Source organism: Hyaena hyaena, unplaced genomic scaffold (assembly GCF_003009895.1).
Source record: "Hyaena hyaena isolate Hyena2069 unplaced genomic scaffold, ASM300989v1 scaffold_982, whole genome shotgun sequence".
NCBI classification, from domain to species: domain Eukaryota; kingdom Metazoa; phylum Chordata; class Mammalia; order Carnivora; family Hyaenidae; genus Hyaena; species Hyaena hyaena.
In genome coordinates, this window is record NW_024081606.1 from 638,908 (window position 1) to 660,885 (window position 21,978).

Here is a 21,978-nt window from a genome sequence, read left to right on the forward strand (position 1 = left end):
GTGTGTTGCATCTGTTTTGCTGTCATATTTTGGCTGTTCTATCCTTCAGGCCAGTTGCCTGCAGAGGCTATCCATGTTTCCAGTGTGCAGTGTTTTTTCCTTGGCCAGAATGTGGAAAGTTTTAACTTGGTATGCTCTGGTATCCTTGTTAATTGAGACCTGATACTATTTCCACTAGAACTGAAGTCCTGCAGAACTCACAGTAATACTGGTGCAGGCTTGACTGAGAAAGACAGTCTCGCCAGAGTGCTGTGGTGTGGGACTTGCTGTAAGCATGTTAGGAAGCCAGTATAGGCTCTGTGCTGCTTCCCACAGCTGGCTGTTTTATGCTGAGGAGCTGGGGAGAAAATTGGCACCTGCTAGCTCTTTTGTTCCCTGAGAGGAGTCTCTGACTGCTGCCTCTCAGTGAAAAACTCTGAGAAGAGCAAATAATCTCCTTTCTGTGTGCCCCGAGCATTTTACAGATTGCAGTTTCCAAGCTGTCTGCCTCCAGATTTTAGCCTACTTCTCTCCAGGAGCAGCACAGTGCCCAACAGGCTCTATCCAAGACAATGCTGGTGCCTTTTTTTTTTTTTTTTTCCCCACAAATAGTTTATTGTCAAGTTGGTTTCCATATAACCCCAGTGCTCATCCCCACAAGTTAACATACAGTGTAGTTTTGGTTTCAGGAGTAGAACCCAGTGATTTCTCATTTACATATAATCCCCAGTGTATGTGTCTCATCCCAATAAGTACTCTCTTTAATATCCATCACCCATTTAGTCCATCACCCCACCAACCTACCTTCCAGTAACTCTCAGTTCTCTTTATATAAGAGTCTCTTATGGTTTGCCTTCCTCTCTGTTTTTTTTTTTTTTTAACATTACATTACTTTTATTTATTTATTTATTTTGCAAATAGTTTATTGTCACGTTGGTTTCCATATAACCCCAGTGCTTATCCCCACAAGTGCCCTCCTCCATGCCCATTACCCCTCTTCCCCTCCCCCCCACACTCGTCAGTCCTCAGTTTCTTCTCAGCATACAAGAGTCTCTCATGGTTTTCCTCTCTCCCTCTCCCCCACGGTCCACTGTTAAGTTCCTCCTAGTTCTCCTATACGTGCAAACATATGGTATTTGTCCTTCTCAGCCTGACTTATTTCACTCAGCATAACACCCTCAAGGTCCATCCATGTTGCTACACATGGCCAGATTTCATTCTTTCTCATTGCCATGCAGTATTCCATCGTATAGATAAACCACATCTTCTTGATCCATCGTCTCTTGATGGACACTTGGGCTCTTTCCATGTTTTGGCTATTGTGGAGAGTGCTGCTATGAACATTAGGGTACATGTGCTCCTATGCATCAGCACTCCTATATCCCTTGGGTAAATTCCTAGCAGTGCTATTGCTGGGTCATAGGGGAGTTCTAGTGTTAATTTTTTGAGGAACCTCCACACTGTTTTCCAGAGGGGCTGCACCAGTTTACATTCCCACCAACAGTGTAGGAGGGTGCCCGTTTCTCCACATCCTCGCCAGCATCTAGAGTCCTCTGATTTGCTCATTTTAGCCGCTCTGACTGGAGTGAGGTGGTATCTCAGTGTGGTTTAGATTTCTATTTCCCTGATGAGGAGGGATGCTGAGCATCGTTTCATGTGTCTGTTGGCCACCTGGATGTCCTCTTTGAAGAAGTGTCTATTCATATCTTCTGCCCATTTCTTCACTGGATTGTTTGTTTTTCGGGTGTGGATTTTGGTGAGTTCCTTATAGATTCTGGATATTAACCCTTTATCTGATATGTTATTTGCAACTATCTTTTCCCATTCTGTCGGTTGACTATTAGTTTTATGGATTGTTTCCTTTGCCATGCAGAATCTTTTAATCTTGATGAGGTCCCAATCGTATATTTTTGTTCTTGATTCTTTTGCTTTTGAGGATGTGTCAAGTAAGAAACTGCTGCAGTGGAGGTCAAGGAGGTTGTTCCCTTCTTTCTCCCTTAGGGTGTTGATAGTTTCCTGTCTCACGTTCAGGTCCTTTATCCATTTTGAGTTTATTTTTGTGTATGGTGTGAGAAAGTGCTCTATTTTCATTCTTCTCCGTGTTGCTGGCCAGTTCTCCCAGCACCATCTATTAAAGAGGCTGTCTTTTTTCCATTGGATACTCTTTCTTGCTTTGTCAAAGATTAGTTGGCTGTATATTTTTGGGTCCAATTCTGAGTTCTCAGCTCTATTCCATTGGTCTATGTGTCTGTTTTTGTGCCAATACCATACTGTCTTGATGATGACAGCTTTGTAGTAGAGGCTTAGGTCTGGGATGGTGATGCCTCCCGTTTTGGTTTTCTTCAATATTACTTTGGCTATTCGGGGTCTTTTGTGGTTCCATACAAACTTCAGGATCGTTTGTTCTAGTTTTGAGAAGAATGCTGGTGCAATTTTGATTGGGATTGCATTGAATGTGTAGAGTGCTTTGGGTAGTAATGGCATTTTAACTATATTTATTCTTCCAATCCATGAGCATGGAATGTTTTTCCATTTCTTTGTGTCTTCTTCAGTTTCCTTCATAAGTTTTCTATAGTTTTCATCATACAGATCTCTTGTATCCTTTGTTAGGTTTATTCCTAGGTATTTTATGGTTTTTTGTGCAATTGTGAATGGGATCAGTTTCTTCATTTCTCTTCCCGTTATTTCATCGTTGGTGTATTAAAATGCAACCAATTTCTGTACGTTGATTTTGTACCCTGCAACTTGGCTGAATTCTTGGATCAGTTCGAGTAGGCTTCTGGTGGAGTCTGTCGGGTTTTCTATGTAGAGTATAATGTCGTCTGCAAAAAGTGAAAGTTTGACTTCTTCTTAGCCAATTCTGATGCCTTTGATTTCCTTTTGTTGCCTGATGGCTGATGCTAGGACTTCCAGCACTATGTTAAACAACAGTGGTGAGGAACACCACAACATCCCTGTCGTGTTCCTGATCTCAGGGGGAAAGCTCTCCGTTTTTCCCCGTTGAGGATGATGTAGCTAAGGGCTTCTCATAGATGGCTTTTATGATGTTTAGGTAAGTTCGTTCTATCCCGACTTTCTTGACGGTCTTTATTAAGATGCTGTATTTTGTCCAATGCTTTCTCTGCATCTATTGACAGGATCATATGATTTTTATCTTTTCTTTTGTTGATGTGAGGTATAACATTGATTGATTTGTGAATATTGAACCAGCCGTGTATCCTATGAATGAATCCCACTTCATCTTGGTGGATCATTCTTTTTATGTGCTGTTGGATTCGATTTGTAAGTATCTTGTTGAAGATATTTGCATCTGTATTCATCAAGGATATTGGCCTGTAGTTCTCCTTTTTTGCTGGATCTGTCTGGCTTGGGAATCAGAGTGATGCTGGCTTCATAAAATGAGTCCCGAAATTTTCCTTGGATTTCTATGTTTTGGAATAGTTTGAGAAGAATGGGTATTAATTCTGTTTTAAATGTCTGGTAGAATTCCCCAGGGAAGCTATCATGCCCAGAGCTCTTATTTGTTGGGAGACTTTTGATAACTGATTCGATTCCTCACTTGTTATGGGTCTGTTCAGGTTTTCTATCTCTTCCCGTGTGAATTTTCGTAGTGAGTGTGTGTTTAGGAATTTGTCCATTTCTTCTAAGTTGTCCAGTTTGTTAGCATATAGTTTTTCATAGTATTCCCTGATAATCACTCGTATTTCTGAGCGGTTGTTTGTAATAAGTCCATTTTCATTCATGATTTTGTCTATTTGAGTGCTCTCTCTTTTCTTTTTGAGAAGCCTGGCTAGAGGTTGGTCAATTTTGTTTATTTTTTTCAAAGAACCAACTCTTGGTTTCATTGATCTCTTCAGCTGTCTTTGGTTTCTATATTGTTTATTTCTGCCCTGATTTTTATTATTTCTCTACTCCTACTGGGTTTGGGGTGCTCTTTTTGTTCTGCCTGTAGTTCCTTTAGGTGAGCTGTTAGATTTTGCATTTGCACTTTTTCTAATTCCTTGAAATAATCCTGGTGTCCTTTAAAACTGCAGGCTTTAGAGATGTGGTGTGGTAGGGGCTTGTGCTGTTGGTCTTTTGGGGGACAGGCTGGCTCGCAGCTGTGCTGGGACTGAGGCAAGCTTAACTGAAAAACATAGTCCCACTATGCGCAGGGGTGTGGGGCTTCCCACAAAACATTTAATTAGCCAGAATTGAGGCTGCACAGCTTCCCACTGGTGGCTCTGTGGTTATGCTGAAGAGTAGGGGAGGGAAGTCGCTCTGGCAAGCTCCTTTGTTTCTGGAGAACCTTCTCTGTGAAAACTGCCTCTGAGGGAAGGCCTTCAAGGAGAATGAATAATCTCCCCTATATGTGTCCCAGGTCTTCTTTAAATCACTGTTTCCTTGCTTTGCCCCCAGGTTGTTTGCTTGCCATTTCTCCAGGGGTAAGGCAGTGCCCTCAGGGCTCTATCCCAGCCAAGCCTGCTAACCTTTAACACTTTTGGCTTTCAGCCCCTCTGGTTGCAAGAACTCTTGAAAATCAGCCCCTCTATTTTCCAAGCCAATGGTTTTGGGTAAATGTTCTCCTTTTGCATTCCCCTTTGTGCTCTACTCTTTCACGCCCTTTTCTGTGACCAAGGCTCCCTCCCCTCCGCAGCACCCATGATCCTTTTCTCTCCTAAACCACATCTGTGCACTTCCTACCTTCTTCAGTGTGGCTTCTTCTCTCCCATTATTTGTAGAGTTTGTTCTGTCAGTCTTCAAGTTGTTTTCTGAAGTATTTAGGGTGATTTGATTTTTATCTGGTTGTGTTTGTGGGTCAAGATGAGCCTAATGTCCTCCTACTCCATTACCATCTTTCTCCAGAAAACCAACATATGTTTTCTTTTTTGAAAGAGGAACATAATTGAGTCTATAATACCAAGACTATTAGACTAATCTTGTTGCTATTGTTACCATACAACCCTAGTCATTGCTCCCTCCAAGCTTTTTAGTCCACTCTCCTTTTTTTCTCCTACCTCACTAGCTATTCCTTCTCAATTATATTTGGTAGTTCTTCTCTACCTTTGATGGTTGGAATATCCCGTCTCAGTCATCAGCCACCTTCTTTTAATTTATTTGCCCTCTGAATAAGCACCCTCAGTTCTCTTGACCCTAAATGTCATCTCTTACTGAAAATTTCTAAAATTATACCTCCAACTCTGTATGAGTCTCCATTGACCTCTTGACGGTTACATTATCTGCTTTTTTATTTTTCTTTTTTTAATTCTCTTTACTTGGATCTGTAGTAGTATTTAAAACTGGAACATTGAGGGGCGCCTGGGAGGCTTAGTCGGTTAAGCGTTCGACTTTCGCTTGGGTCATGATCTCGCGGTTCGTGGGTTCGAGCCCCGCGTCGGGCTCTGTGCTGACTGCCAGCTCAGAGCCTGGAGCCTGTTTCAGTCTGTGACTCCCTCTCTCTCTGACCCTCCCCTGCTCACGCTGTCTCTCTCTCTCTCTCCTAGAAATAAAACATTAAAAAATTTTTAAAATAAATAAATAAATAAATAAAACTGGAACATTGATTTTTATTTTTACCAGACTACATAAACCTAATCCTCTTTCAGGGTTCTCCAACTTAGCAAAGTATCTCTACCATTCATCCAGTTTCTCAGGCCATAAAACCTTGCAGTTAACCTTCATACTAACTTAACTCTGTATCTGATCCATCATCAATTCCTGTCAGTTTGAGCCTTAAAAATAAAAGGTTGATTCTGATGGCTCCTAGAAGGAAATAATCCAAATCTAATCACTTCTCATCACCTCTGTTGGTATATCCATGATCATGTCTAACCTAGATGATTACAGTGTCTCCCAACCTGTCTCTGCTTCTAATCTTCTCCCTTCTATAATCTGTTCTATGTAAAGCAACTATAGTGCTCCTTTAAAAATGTAAATCGGATCCTGTCATTCTCTGGTTTTAAAACCCTTTAACACTGGCAGTTATATTACACAACTCTGTTTTTCTCTTCCACTCTAGTTACACTGGGTTTATGTTTCCTCCAATGGAATGTTCTTTTCCAGATCTCACTTCATTCAGTTCTTTTCTCAGATACTACCTCTATATGGAAGTCTTATCTAAAATACCCCCCTGTATACACTTGAGCGTTTTTTACTGCCCTCTTTTTTTTTTCTTTATAGCATGTATCATTACTTGAAATTCTATTTTTATTTACTTCATTGTCTATCAAGCTTTCCCCACTAAAATATAAATTCAAAGAGCAAGGACTTTGTCTCATTATTGCCTTATTTCAAACTTCAAGCAACATAGTAGGTAATCAGTAAATATTTGTTCACGGAGTCAATGAAATTATTTTGATACATATTCCTAGATAATTCTTTCTAGAGTTCAAGATTTCTGCCCAGCTTCATCACCACCCATCATCCCTCCATACAATCTTCCCTGGCCCCATAAAAACACAGACAAAAAATCAAAATTTTAGTATCTTCAATTTCTAACAGAGTTAAACTTACACAATACTCTCCATGATTTTACCCCCTGTGTCTTTGGGTGCTAAACATTTTTTGATAGAATGCTTATTTTACTTTTGGACCTAAGTAACCATCTTCCGTGTCAAAGCTTAACTTTAAAAAATTATTCATCTTGATTTAGATCACTCCCTTGATGGACCCATTACAAATGGTGATGGCAGAGAGCCTCGGACAGGAATCAAAAGAAAACTACTTAGTGCATCAGAAGAAGATGAAAGCATGGGAAGAGAAGAGAAAGAGAAAAAAGAAACAAAAGAGAAATCACATTTATCCTCCTCAGAAAGTGGAGAGTTAGTTTCCAGCTTAAGTTCTGAAAGTACCTGTGGTTCTGATTCTGATTCTGAATCAACCTCCAGAACAGATCAAGATTATGTAGATGGAGACCATGACTATAGCAAATTCATACAAACCAGGCCTAAAAGAAAACTCAGAAAGCAATATGCCAATGGAAAAAGAAACTGGAAGACAAGAGGCACAGGAGGAAGGGGAAGATGGGGCAGATGGGGTAGATGGAGTAGAGGAGGCCGAGGAAGAGGAGGCAGGGGACGGGGAGGTCGAGGAAGAGGTGCAACTAGAGGGAGAGGAAGAGGGAGAGGAGGAAGAGGTGCTTCTAGAGGAGCCACCAGAGCCAAACGTGCACGTATTGCAGATGATGAATTTGATACGATGTTTTCAGGACGTTTCAGTAGACTGCCTCGAATTAAAACAAGAAACCAAGGCAGGAGGACTGTTTTATATAATGATGATTCTGATAATGACAATTTTGTGTCCACCGAAGATCCTCTGAATCTTGGTACATCCAGATCAGGCAGAGTGCGTAAAATGACAGAAAAAGCCAGGGTTAGCCATCTCATGGGATGGAATTATTAACAGTTAATAAATTTAGAGTAATTTAAAAAAAATTGAATGGCCTTCTACTGCAGGGAATTTACTAGGAAATCTACAAAGCAAGTTGTGTGGGGACTTCCGCTTCCTTTCACATTGGTGCTTTTCCATTATGCCAGTATACATTTGTTTCAAGACTTTTGATCTCCACACTTCATTTGTTCAAACAAGCCTTACTCATTAGGCCTTAAATTTTAAAAAAAATCTGCCCACACACACACACACACACACACACACACACACACACCACAACACATCACAAACACACTACAGATTTACTACATTAAGGGAGCATTCAGCTTCTTAAGAGTAGCATGACATTTTTATCTCAATGGAATACCCCTCTTTTGCTTTTGTATCACAGAAGTATAGCACCTTCTTACAGAGTTTTATATAGTTTGTTTTTGCCATTTTGATTCTTGTACCCAGTAATAACTTTTGCACAATACACCAATCCTATAGGCAGCTATTAAATGTTTACAGTTTCTATATTGTAAGAACGATCTGGATTATTTTACTCTTCCCAGGCCAAACTTTCAAGAATTGTACTGAACTGAAGTATATATTTATACTACAGTTTTTTGGGGGTGGGGGATCTTGAAATGCTTTTAGTTGATTTGCCTAATTCATGTTAAAGGTGAGAAAGGGTTGGTGCCTTGTAAATATGTAGCAAATCTTTGTGGTGTGTCTTGATGTGTGCATTAACTTTATTAAAAAAGAACATTTGAGGTATCAATCTAGACGAGGTGCCAAATGCAAAAGTTTCTTGCATCCATTTTCTTTTTCCTATTATATTTTATTGCATTAATAGAACTCATGTAGTTTAAAGAATAACTTAAAAATTTGAAAAAATCCTCATCCATAAAGAATAACTTCTTTGAATAGTAGCTCAGCTACCTCTATTAACTACAACTACTGGAAACATTAAAGAAAATAGATGCTGTTATTCATTACTAAGGAAAAATAGAACAAAGTTGGTAGGAATGAATACTCCTGTGTTGTAAGCTGAGAGGTTGTTAATAATTGTATTGGCTCTCAAAATAATAGTTGTAATTAACAAACTTTCATAAGTGTAGTATGGTGTACCTTAGGCTTTTCTTAGAACATATTTCTGTAAGTAGACTTGGTCTACTGCTTATGTATCTCTGCTACCACTTACTATTTACAGCTGTGAGCGATTGGTTTTCATTTAAATTTTAAAATGTAACAAAGCAGCTAGTTTGAATTGGAATGTTTTGGCTAGCAAATATTTTGAGTCAACTTTAATAGGTTTTGCTAATACCATTCCAAAGGGTTCTTCTGTTACAATCTTTCGGAAAAGAACCTAATTACACTGCACAATGATATTTGAGTAATTATTTTATAGATTAAAAAAATCTTTAAAACCCTTATGGTCTTGTTTACAGCAGTAGAATGCACATGATTCCATGAGTAAGCTTGAGTTCCAAGATCAATTTTATTCCCCAAATTTGAGAGTTAACTAATTTGTTAAGTGCTTAGATTTTTAAGGTGAACAGGATAATACTGATCTCTGTTATTATAACAGATTTGTTACACTTAGATCAGACTTTGGGGATAAAAGAAACTTTTTAATGTATGCCTAGTAATCCCAGGATATTTCTTAAGCTAATGTGTTTGTTTCATGCTTCCAACCATTTTTTGCATCTGAAAATCCTTAAGTGCAAAGGAAGGAGTACACACATAACTTTGCTCTTTTGTTTGGGTCTGGTGGGGATTGTTCCTGTACTAACAACTTTATAAACAATTTTCACTTGCAGTAGAAATGATGTTCAGGCTTTAAGAAAGTATTGTTGTGAATTGTTAATGGCACTAACTTCTGTTACTGAACAGTAGATCAAGCTGATTTTTGTTGTTGTAGTCTTGTTTTGTTTTGGTTTTTCACTAAACCAAAAGTGCTTCTGGTTGTAACTCAGCTGACACTTTTAACCATACTATGGATTCAAAAACATTCACACTTGAAACTGTACATTTGATTTTTGCTAATTAGACTGATTTTGCATTTAGACTAAATCTGTGCCTGTGTTTTCCTAGAATCAATAACACTTTGGCTTACCCCAATCAAAGTAACATATAGTTACTTAAATTAATGGATATACTCAAACCTGTATTATGTGTATCATTTTAGTGTAAAATTTTTTGTTGACATTCTTCTATGAAGAGCTAACCTCTTCAAATGTAGAAGAATTGCCATTTGTGTGATTTTAGCTATCTCAAGCTTTATTTATAATTTATTTTGAATAATAAAAATGCCACATTTATTTCCCATATGTCAAGATTTTCTAGGTTTAGATAATTAGAATAATGAGGCTGAAGACATTTTTAAGCACATTTTATATGTAGTGAAACTGTGAAAATACTAGTGAACAGCATTTTGCTGTAATATTGATTTCAGTTATTAGGATTTAAAAGTCACCAGGGTATGTTAGATGAGCATATTTGCCATTTATTACAAAACAAACAGATATTTTCTGTTTGCATGCAAATTATTTTAATAAGTGTGAAAATAAAAGTTTGGAAGATAGTATTTTTACTTTTATATCTGAACATTTTCCCCCCAATTTATACTTTGCTTTTTTGTAATGCCGCCTCCTGTGAAGTGTTGTAATTTGTATCACACTGAATATTTTTTTTAGAGTACCTTTAAACCTAATTAATATCAGGTTCAGGCATAGCAAAGCAAGTAGGAAATGAGCTGAAAATTTTGAAGAAAAGCCTAAATCTTAAATGAGTTGCTAAGAAATAAACACATGTGTGAGACACACATATGTATAAACCTAATCCTATGCTGGATATTAATAGTCAGTGAACTATAATATTTCTCATGAATGTTAATAATCTTTCAATTCCCAGCTTTAAGATCTTAGCATGTATATCTGTTTATGAAACATAATTGTGTTTCTTCTATGTCTTTCTGTGTGTATCTCTTCCAGCAATAGGATGCTTTCCAAAACATTCAGTAGCCTGTCAGCCTAAGAACTAAATTTGTATGTGAATGTGTGTGTGTGTGTGTGTGTGTGTGTGTGCGTGTGTGCGTGTAGATTCTTTTTCCAACTTGACACACTTTGTCTCAGACATTAAAAAAGAATATTTTGTATGGAAAACAGCTATATTCACAGTCTACCAATTCTTTGCCTCTGTTTAAAGCACTTAGCCTGTCTATATATTGCTTGACCATCCATTTCATTATGCCTTATAGATAAACTAGGTTTTATCGTGTACATGTGTCCCTCTTGTTTTTTAATTTATCCTTCCTTCATTTGTTTCTTTTTCAGTTTTCCTTCCCAGAGATCAGGCTTGTGCTAGCATTCTTCATACAGCACTTTGTTTCACCCAGAGGCTCAGAAACCGAGTGAAATTCATAAATCTTATTCTGCACAACTGTGTGCTCAAATATCTAACTCAGCCTTCTAACACTTTGAGATTTGAGTGATTTATTATTTAGTTGTTTTTGTTATAATCCTATAGGTTGTCATTAGACAATAACAGTGATTGAAAAGAAAAATGTGAATGCCACTTCTTAGTTTTCATAAAAAATTTTTGATCACTTTTCAAAATTTGTACATTTGTGGTAGTGATAAACACCTTTATTATTTGCTTATATATCTCGAGAATTATTTTATGCACATTTACCAACTGGTATTAATCTTTAAAGTTAGAATTTTCACATCCACAAAAAGGAAATTTGCATCGTGTATGATTTTCAGTTTACTTTGATATCCAGCCTTTTAAACAATTACCAACATTTTGAGTTCCAAAATGAATAGTTCATTTCAGGGGGAGGGAATGGAACTTGCAACATTTAAAATTCATTGTTTTAAATATTAACCCCATCCCTAACAGTTTTGTGGTACATGAGGCTTTATGAAAATTTTAATGAAAATAGAGTAAGATCACTTTAAAGTTTGTTTTAAAAATTATTGTAAAAATATTTCATGCTTTTTTGATTTTCATTTCATAGTAAAATTTCTTTACTAAGTTTTAATTATGAAGTTTACTAAGTTTTGTTTAAATTCTAATGTAAAGTTATTTCTTTTCATGGTGCTATATTTTGTGAACTATGAGTTGCTTTCAAGTTTCTAGACATTTATTTCTTATATAGCCTTATTCTTGATTATTTGCTTTTCAATCATTCCTCTCCTCCTTACTTTTCTCTTTATTTCTTTTACTGCAATGACGACTGCACGTAATTTAGCATAATTCAACAAGAATAGCAATTTATGATTCACTGATGGGAGAAGTACAGTAGTAAGGCCCTGCAGTTTAGAGTTAAGGTGTGTTTATTTATATGTATGTCCATTTGTTATTCTTATGCCTATCTTAATTAAATCTATAATATGAGACTTTGACATATAAAAGCATGATAAGTATTTTTAAAAAATAAAACTGTTGATACATATAATCACCATTGGTAATTGACTTTTAAAATCACATACAAAAATATTTAGAAACCCAGTTGGGAAATGTGTTTTTACATATGTCACCAGATACACATTAGGCAGTACCAGAAATGTTAATTCTTTAAACAATACTGTGGTGATGGCAATCAGTAATTTATTTCTTTGTCCTGTAACTTATCATCTTTGTCTTTTGTAATCCCTTACAAAGTATTAACAAAACTGTACCTTATGTTTGTTCTTAGTATCCAAAAATTTTAAGATGGAAAGTCATTGAGTAATAGTTGATGTGATGTTGTATATGGACAAAATGTCCATTAAACTAAAATTCAGTAAAGAAAGGTAAACTAACTGACTTGGTTTATAAAAGATGTTTTATTTGGCATTTACAAGTCATTATAAGTAATTATCTTCAAAGACAAAAGACTTGACTAATTTGTTGCCATTCTTTATGGGATGTTTACAATAAAATTCCAAGTTGTTTGGAATCAATTGCACTCTTGCTGCTTTATGCCTTAACTCAGGTACTGGAGATAAATTAACAAGAAGAAAGAAATAAGGAGTTTCTGGTCTATTATTGAGCTTCAGAGATTTTAACATGTACCTCTTTGGCCTTTCCTTTCTTGTTTCTTTATTATATAATATTTTATTACTATTTTTTACTTGAAAAACTAGAATGCTTATCAAAGAAAATTAAGATGTTGGCTTTTTTTTTTTCTTTTTTGCCATTGCAGATATTCTTTAGGTCACTTTTAGGTAATAAATGTTTTAATATTTTAAGTGTGGGCTGCTTGGTGCATTAAATAGCCTACAAAGCGTTAGTCAACATTTGTTTTGAAATCTAATGTCTTTATGGTTTATAAGTTTTAACAGCTAAGCTATGAATCCTTGGCATTTTTTATTTATATTGATATTGCCCACAGAGGTTTAACTATATTATAAATACATGTGAAGAAGGAGAGAAGTAAAGTAAGAAGTAATTTTTGATCCAAGAATCGAAAGTCCTAAGCTGAACATTCACTCTACTTATGCACTGGGAATTTTCTTTCCAGTGGCAAGAACTTCACTTGGTTCAAGGTAAGTAAACTGGCCAAAGACTGGACTATTATGTTTTATACATATATCATCTCTTTTATCTATTCAGAATCAAGAAGCAAGGTATTTAGAAAAAATATCATCTGTCTTGTCACATGGTGCCCTATGGCTATGAAAGTAACCCAAATTTTCACAATATTTGGAGAGTGAGACAAAGATACATTGTTTGATATTTGTGTTCAGTTGCTTGATTGGTTAAAGATAGCCCTATTAAAGATATAAAACTGTACATTAAAAATTCTTTATTAGCAGGCTTTGATGTTTTCTGACTTTACATGCTAGGTTTTTTTAAATAAATAATTTTTATGACAAAATATTACAGCAGTATTCAGAAGAAGATCCATTTTTTCCCTAGTTGACAAGGTCAAGAACAAAGTACTCTCTACCCTCTTTCTCAGTTATATGCCAATATTACTTGTTACATAAATTATATAAAAATTTAAAGCTACTTGCCAAAAATTCACAAAATAAATTAAAGTCGATAATATATTGAACCTGTGAGTTGGTTTTCTTGGGATATTTAAGCCCATACACTTTACTTACATTTGCTATCTTAGATCTTTTATATTATTACTTAAAGGATATTTTATGCTACATATTGCTAGAAAAACAAATATATCATTAAATAAAATAAATTTTTATGGTGCTAATGTTTTCCCGATGTTTTGAGGAAACATGTTTTTTTTTTTTCTTTCCTTTCTTGGTGACTTTAGATTGTTTTCCCTTGCCAGCTGAAGCAATTGCTTTAATAAAGTTACCTCTTATCTGGAGATTACAAGCATCTATTAATTTTAACTAAGTCATTATTAACAAATTAAAGTTCAAGTTTGATATTTGAGAATTTTGAAAACAGTTTCCAAAAGCTGGTATTCCTTCATTAATGCACAAATTTTGAACTGTCAACTTTCTCAGCATCTTTATGATTCTCTTCAGAGAATTACATTTTACAGTAAATTTATGAAGAAATCAAAACACTTCAAGTTGCTTGATTTACGTTACTAATATTACTTGGTGGAATTTATTTCAGGGGTCTTTTTGTGATTGATTTTCTTCATGCTACAATCCTAAGTAGAATTTTTGTAGAGACATGTTAATTTATATTTGGAATTTTGTGTAGTCAAGTAATTTAAGGCAGTAAAACTTTCTTAAGGGTGTGTGTGTGTGTGTGTGTGTGTGTGTGTGTGTGTGTGTTTTATCTTTTAAAAAAGGGAGTATCATGGGGGCGCCTGGGTGGCTTAGTCGGTTAGGCGTCCAACTTCAGCTCAGGTCATGATCTCACGGTTCATGAGTTCAAGTCCCACGTCAGGTTCTGTGCTGACAGCTTAGAGCCTGGAGCCTGCTTCGGATTCTGTGTCTCCCTCTCTCTCTGCCCCTTCCCTACTCACTCTGTCTCTCACGGTCTCAAAAATAAACTTTAAAATTTTTTAAGTGAATATCATGTTAAAATGATTGCAGCTCAAGTTGTATAATGGATCATTTTTAAGGAGATACTTTGTTACCCTTGGATACTGTTCAACTAAAAACAGTGAAGTGCTGATGTTTCTGAATTATCTCCATTTATTAAATTTTAATTTATGCATTAGAGCAAACCTTGTATCTAGAAACATTTGTTAAATTTCTCTGGTCTGATCCTAGGGAGGAGAAAATATGCCCTTGACATTCTCGTAGTCACATCACCAAGTAATCCTTTACATTTTAGATGTTGTTCATTTTTATTGTAATTGTGGTTAGTAGTCTTCATGATTAAAAAAAATAGTATTAAGGAAAAATAATAGTTTGAGTTTATGGTAGATACATTTTTGTTTTATAGTTGCCTCAAAAATAGAAGACTGGTAAATACAGTAACAAGTTTTCAACACTGTAAAAATACTAATCTTTTATCTCTATGCTTATAATTATTCAAGGAAAAATTATCAGAGAACAGTTTGAGATGATGAATCACATGTGGGGATATCCTTCACTGATACATTTGAGAATCTCCAGATATATACAGGGATCTTGTTCATTGAAGAAGATATTTATCAGCAGGAATTTGTAGCCCATATTTATATCATGATAAATGATGGCTAAAGAAAGACTAGTCTATCTCTTCCCAGACTTACTTATTTGTTCATTTAACATTTACTCTACCTTCTATTTGCCAAGCCCTGTAATTCTATAAAGAGTTTATTAGTTATTTAGAGTTTACAAAGACCATCCCTCAAACATATTCTCAATCGCCAGAATGCAACTATTAGTAAATTTCATTTTTCAGATGAGAAAAATGAGTTTGAGTGAAATCAAGTAATTTGCGAAAGGTCACATGGCTAGTAATAGAAAAGCCTTGATTCCTCCAGAATCATGGGATAATGTCTGGTTCCATTCTCCTTCCTGTTCTCCATGAAATCATGCATGTGTATCTTCAAGATCACAAGTAGAAAAATGAATGGAGCTCTTAAAGTGCATATATTTATACACACTTACACAAGAGTGAATGTCCAAGAAAATGGAGAGAATTTACTCCTATCTTTTTTTTTAATTTATTTTATTTAAATCCAAGTTAACATACAGTGTAGTTTTGGTTTCAGGAGTAGAACCCAGTGATTTCTCATTTACATATAATCCCCAGTGTATGTGTCTCATCCCAATAAGTGCTCTCTTTAAAATCCATCACCCATTTAGTCCATCACCCCACCAACCTACCTTCCAGTAACTCTCAGTTCTCTTTATATAAGAGTCTCATGGTTTGCCTTCCTCTCTTTTTTTTTTAACATTGCATTACTTTTTTTTTTTGCAAGTAGTTTATTGTCACGTTGGTTTCCATATAACCCCAGTGCTTATCCCCACAAGTGCCCTCCTCCATGCCCATTACCCCCCTTCCCCTCCCCCCCACACCTGTCAGTCCTCAGTTTCTTCTCAGCATACAATAGTCTCTCATGGTTTTCCTCTCTCCCTCTCCCCCACGGTCCACTGTAAAGTTCCTCCTAGTTCTCCTATACGTGCAATCATATGGTATTTGTCCTTCTCAGCCTGACTTATTTCGCTCAGCATAACACCCTCAAGGTTCATCCATGTTGCTACACATGGCTAGATTTCATTCTTTCTCATTTCATGCAGTATTCCATCGTATAGATAAACCACATCTTCTTGATCCATCGTCTCTTGATGGACACTTAGGCTCTTTCCATGTTTTGGCTATTGTGGAGAGTGCTGCTATGAACATTAGGGTACATGTGCTCCTATGCATCAGCACTCCTATATCCCTTGGGTAAATTCCTAGCAGTGCTATTGCTGGGTCATAGGGGAGTTCTAGTGTTAATTTTTTGAGGAACCTCCACACTGTTTTCCAGAGGGGCTGCACCAGTTTACATTCCCACCAACAGTGTAGGAGGGGACCCGTTTCTCCACATCCTCGCCAGCATCTAGAGTTCTCTGATTTGCTCACTTTAGCCACTCTGACTGGCGTGAGGTGGTATCTCAGTGTGGTTTTGATGTGTATTTCCCTGATGAGGAGGGATGCTGAGCATCGTTTCATGTGTCTGTTGGCCATCTGGATGTCCTCTTTGAAGAAGTGTCTATACATATCTTCTGCCCATTTCTTCACTGGATTGTTTGTTTTTCAGGTGTGGATTTTGGTGAGTTCCTTATAGATTTTGGATATTAACCCTTTATCTGATATGTCATTTGCAACTATCTTTTCCCATTCCGTCAGTTGACTATTAGTTTTATGGATTGTTTCCTTTGCCATGCAGAATCTTTTAATCTTGATGAGGTCCCAATAGTTTATTTTTGTTCTTGATTCTTTTGCTTTTGGGGATGTGTCAAGTAAGAAATTTCTGCGGTGGAGGTCAAGGAGGTCGTTTCCTGCTTTCTCGTCTAGGGTTTGGATGGTTTNNTAGTTTCATTCTTCTCCATGTTGCTGTCCAGTTCTCCCAGCACCATCTGTTAAAGAGGCTGTCTTTTTTCCATTGGATACTCTTTCCTGCTTTGTCAAAGATTAGTTGGCTGTATACCTTTGGATCCACTTCTGAGTTCTCAATTCTATTCCATTGGTCTATGTGTCTGTTTTTGTGCCAATACCATAGTGTCTTGATGATGACAGCTTTGTAGTAGAGGCTAAAGTCTGGGATGGTGATACCTCCCGTTTTGGTTTTCCCCCTGAGATCAGGAATACGACAGGGATGTCCACTCTCACCACTGTTGTTTAACATAGAACTGGAAGTCCTAGCATCAGCCATCAGGCAACAAAAGGAAATCAAAGGTTTCAGAATTGGCAAAGAAGTCAAACTTTCACTTTTTGCAGACGACATGATACTCTACATAGCAAACCCGACAGACTCCACCAGAAGCCTATTAGAACTGATCCAAGAATTCAGCAAAGTTGCAGGGTACAAAATCAACGTACAGAAATCCGTTGCATTTTTTTAAATGTTTTATTTATTTCTAGGAGAGAGAGAGACAGCGTGAGCAGGGGAGGGTCAGAGAGAGAGGGAGTCACAGACTCTGAAACAGGCTCCAGGCTCTGAGATGGCAGTCACCCGACGCAGGGCTCGAACCCACGAACCACGAGATCATAACCTAAGCGAAAGTCGGACGCTTAACCGACTAAGCCACCCAGGCGCCCCTCGGTTGCATTTTTATACACCAATAATGAAGCAACAGAAAGAAATGAAGAAACTGATCCCATTCACAATTACACAAAAACCGTAAAATACCTAAGAATAAACCTAACCAAGGATACAAGAGATCTGTATGATGAAAACTATACAAAACTTATGAAGGAAATTGAAGAAGACACCAAGAAATGGAAAAACATTCCATGCTCATGGATAGGAAGAATAAATATAGTTAAAATGTCATTACTACCCAAAGCAATCTACACATTCAATGCAATTCCAATCAAAATTGCACCAGTATACTTCTCAAAACTACAACAATCTATCCTAAAATTTGTATGAAACCACAAAAGACCCCGAATAGCCAAAGTAATACTGAAAAATAAAACTTTCCTCTCTGTTTTTATCTTATTTTTCCTTCTCTTCCCCTATGTTCATCTATTTGGTCTCTTAAATTTCACATAAGAGTGAAGTCATATGAGATTTGTCTCTTTCTCTGTCTAACTTATTTGACTCAGCATAATACACTCTAGCTCCATCCGTGCTGTTGCATATGGCAAGATTTCATTCTTTTTGATTTTTGAGTAGTATTCCAGTGTGTGTGTGTGTGTGTGTGTGTGTGTGTGTGTGTGTGTGTACCACATCTTTATCCATTCATCAGTCGATGGACATTTGGACTCTCCATAATTTGGCTGTTGATACCACTGCTATAAACATTGGACTGCATGTGCCCCTTCAAGTCAGCATTTTTTTATCCTTTGGTTAAATACCTAGTAGTGAAATTGCAAGGTTGTAAGGTATTTCTGTTTTTAACTTTTTGAGGAAACTCCATACTGTTTTCCAGAGTGGCTCTACCAATTTACATTCCCACCAGCAGTGGGAATCTGTTGTTTCCTGAGTTAATTTTTGTCATTCTCACAGGCGCAAGGTCATATCATTTGTGATTTTATTTTGTGTTTCTCTGATGAGTGATTATGAGCATCTTTTCATGTGTCTGTTACCCATCTGGATGTCTTCTTTGGAAAAGTGTCTATTCATGTCTTCTGCCCATTTCTTTATATATTTTGGATATTAACCCTTTATCCAGTATGCCATTTGCAAATATCTCCCATTCTGTAGGCTGCTTTTCAGTTTTGTTGATTGTTTCCTTTGTTGTGTAGAAGCTTCTTATCTTCATGAAGTCCTAATGGTTCATTATTGCTTTTGTTTCCCTTGTCTCTGGAGACATGTCTAGTCTGAAGTTGCTGCAGTCATGGTCAAAGAGGTTGCTGCCTGTTTGCACCTCTAGGACTTTGATGGTTTCCTGTCACATTTAGTTTTTTCATCCATTTTGAGTTTATTTTTGCATATGCTGTAAGAAAGTGGCTCAGTTTCATTCTTCCGCATGTCACTGTCCAGTTTTCCCAGCACCACTGGCTAAGAGACTGTCTATCCCATTAGTTACTCTTTCCTGTATTCTTGAAGATAAGCTGTCCATACATTTGTGGTTCCATTTCTGAGCTCTCTATTCTGCTCCATTGATCTATGTGTCTTTGTGCCAGTACCATATTGCCTTGATCACTGCAGCTTTGTGATACAATTTGAAATCCAGAATTGTGATGCCTCCAGCTTTACTCTTCTTTTTCAGTGTAGCTTTAGCTATTTGGGATCTTTTGTGGTTGCATACAAATTTTAGGATTGTTTTTTCTAGCTCTGTGAAAAATGCTATTGATATTTTTATAGGGATAACATTAAATGTGTAGATTGTTTTAGGTAGTATGAACATTTTGACAATATTTGTTGAGTATCTTTTCATGTCTATTAGCCATCTGGATGTCTTTGGAAAAGAAGTATATTAATTGTCTTCTGTCCATTTTTTTTTTAACTGATGATTCACTTTTGAGGCATTAAGTTTTATAACTTCTATATATTTAGGATACCAAACCTTTATCAGATATGTTATTTGCAAATACATTGTCCCATTCTGTAGGTTGTCTTTTAGTTTTTTTGATGGTTTCTTTCACCGTGCAGAAGCTTTTTATTTTGATGAAATTCCAAAAATTTATTTTTGCTCCGGTTTCCATTGCCCCAAGAGACATCTTGTAAGAAGTTGCTATGGCCGATAACAAAGAGGTTAATGGCTGTGCAATCTTGGAGTTTTATGGTTTCAGGTCTCACATTTAGGTCCTTAATCCATTCTGAATTTATTTTTTGTGTTTGGTGTAAGAAAATGGTCCAGTTTCATTCCTTTCCATATTCCTGTCCAGTGTTCCCAACACCTCTTATTGAAGAGACTGCCTTTCCAATTGGATATACTTTTGTGCTTTGTCAAAGATTAGTAAACCATATATCTGCAGGTTCATTTCTGGGTTATCTATTCTGTTCCACTGACCTATGTGTCTATTTTGCGCCAGTACTATATTGCCTCCAGCTTTCTTTTTCTTTTTTAACATTACTCTGGCTTTTTTAGGGTCTTACTGGATCTATACAAATTTTAGGATTGTTACAGCTCTGTGAAGAATGCTGGTGTTATTTTGATAGGGATATCATTGAATGTGTAGATTGTTTGGAATAATACTTGTTCTTCCAATCCATGAGCATGAAATGTTTTTCCATTTCTTTGTGTCTTCTTTAGTTTCTTTCATAACCATTCTATAGTTTTTAGCGTACAGATCTTTTACCTCTTTGGTTGGGTTTATTCCTAGGTATCTTATGGCTTTGGTGCAATTGTAAGGGGGGCTCTCTGAGTGGAGGAAAAAAAGAAGACCAAAGCAATAAAGCCTACAAAGGACCAGAAAACATCACCAGAAACATCAACTCTACAGGTAACAGGATGGCATTAAATTCAGACCTTTCAATAATCACTCTGAATGTAAATGGATTAATGCTCCAATCAAAAACATAGGGTTTCAGAATGGATTTTAAAAAAAAATCCAGGGGTGCCTGAGTGGCTCAGTCGGTTAAGTGTCCGACTTTGGCCCAGGTCATGATCTCACGGTTAGTGGGTTTGGGCCCCGCATTGGGCTGGCTCTGTGCTGACAGCTATCTCAGAGCCCGGAGCCTGTTTCAGATTCTGTGTCTCCCTCTCTCTCTGACCCTCCCCTGCTCACGCTGTCTGAAATAAATAAATGTTTAAATAAAACATTTTTTAAAAAATTTTAATTAATTTAAAACATTATTTTTTTTAATTTAAAAAATCCAGATCCATCTGTATACTGCCTATAAGAGACTAATTTTAGGCCTGCAGATTAAAAGTAAGGTGATGTAGAATCATCTATCATGCTAATTGAGGTCAAAAGAAAGCTGGAGTAACCACACATATCAGACAAAATAGATTTTAAAACGAAGACTGTAACAAGAAATGAAGGGGCATTATATCATAATTAAGGGGTCTATCCATCAAGAACCTCTAACAATTATAAATATTTGTGCTCCAGCTTAGGAGCACCCAAATATATAAATCAATTAGTCATGAACATAAACTCTTGATAATAATACCATAATAGAAGACTTTAATACCCCACTTACAGCAATGGACAGATCATCTAAATAGAAAATCAACAATGATACAGTGGCTTTGAATGACACACAGGACCAGATGGACTTAACAGATATATTCAGAACATTTCATACCAAAGCAGAAGAATACACATTCTTCTCAAGTGCACATGAAACATCTTCAGAATAGATCACATACTGGATCACAAAGTAGCCCTCAAGAGATACAAAAAGATTGAGATCATACAGTGCATATTTTCAGATCACAACATTACAAAACTTGAAATCAACCACAAGAAGAAATTTGGGAAGCCCTCAAATACAGGGAGGTTAAAGAACATTTTACTAAAGAATGAGTAGGTTAACTAGGAAATTAAAGAAATTTAAAAATACATGGAAGCAAATGAAAATGAAAACACGATAGTCCAATCCCTTTGGGATGCAGCAAAGGCAATCCTAAGAGGAAAGTACATTGCAATTCAGTCCTGTATTGAGAAGCAAGAAAGGTCCCAAATATACAACCTAACCATACAGTTAGAGAAGCTAGAAAAGGAGTAGTAAATAAAGCCCAAAGCCAGCAGAAGAAGGGAAATAATAAACATTAGAGCAGAAATAAACAATATAAGAACAAACAAACAAGAATGTAGAATATATCAATTAAACTAAAAGCTGTTATTTGAAAGAATAAACAAAACTGATAAACCCTGAGGCCGACTTATCAAAAAGAAAAGAGACAAGGTCCAAATAGATAAAATCACAAATGAAAGAGGAGAGATCACCAACACCACAGAAATACAAACAATTATAAGAGAGTATATGACAAATTAAATATGTCAATAAAGTGGGCAATCTCAAAGAAGTGGACAAATTCCTAGAAACACACTCTACCATAACGCAAACAGGAAGAAATAGGAAATTTGAACAGAGAACCAGCAAAGAAATTGAATCAGTTACCAAGAATGTCCCAACAAGTAAGAGTCCTGGACCAGGAGGCTTCCCAGGGGAATTCTGCCAGACATTTA

At 36.5% G+C, this 21,978-nt stretch overlaps 1 protein-coding gene across 1 annotated transcript in view; it reads left to right on the forward strand.

The window, feature by feature from the left end:
* Positions 1-11,275, forward strand: part of BRWD3 (bromodomain and WD repeat domain containing 3) — a 186,644-nt gene extending 175,369 nt beyond the window's left edge. The window contains exon 41 of the mRNA XM_039221266.1: positions 6,611-11,275. Within this exon, the coding sequence (XP_039077197.1) occupies positions 6,611-7,359 (749 nt within the window). The 3' untranslated portion in view covers positions 7,360-11,275. The remainder of the gene's footprint in view (positions 1-6,610) is intronic.
* The last annotated feature ends 10,703 nt before the right edge of the window (positions 11,276-21,978 follow it).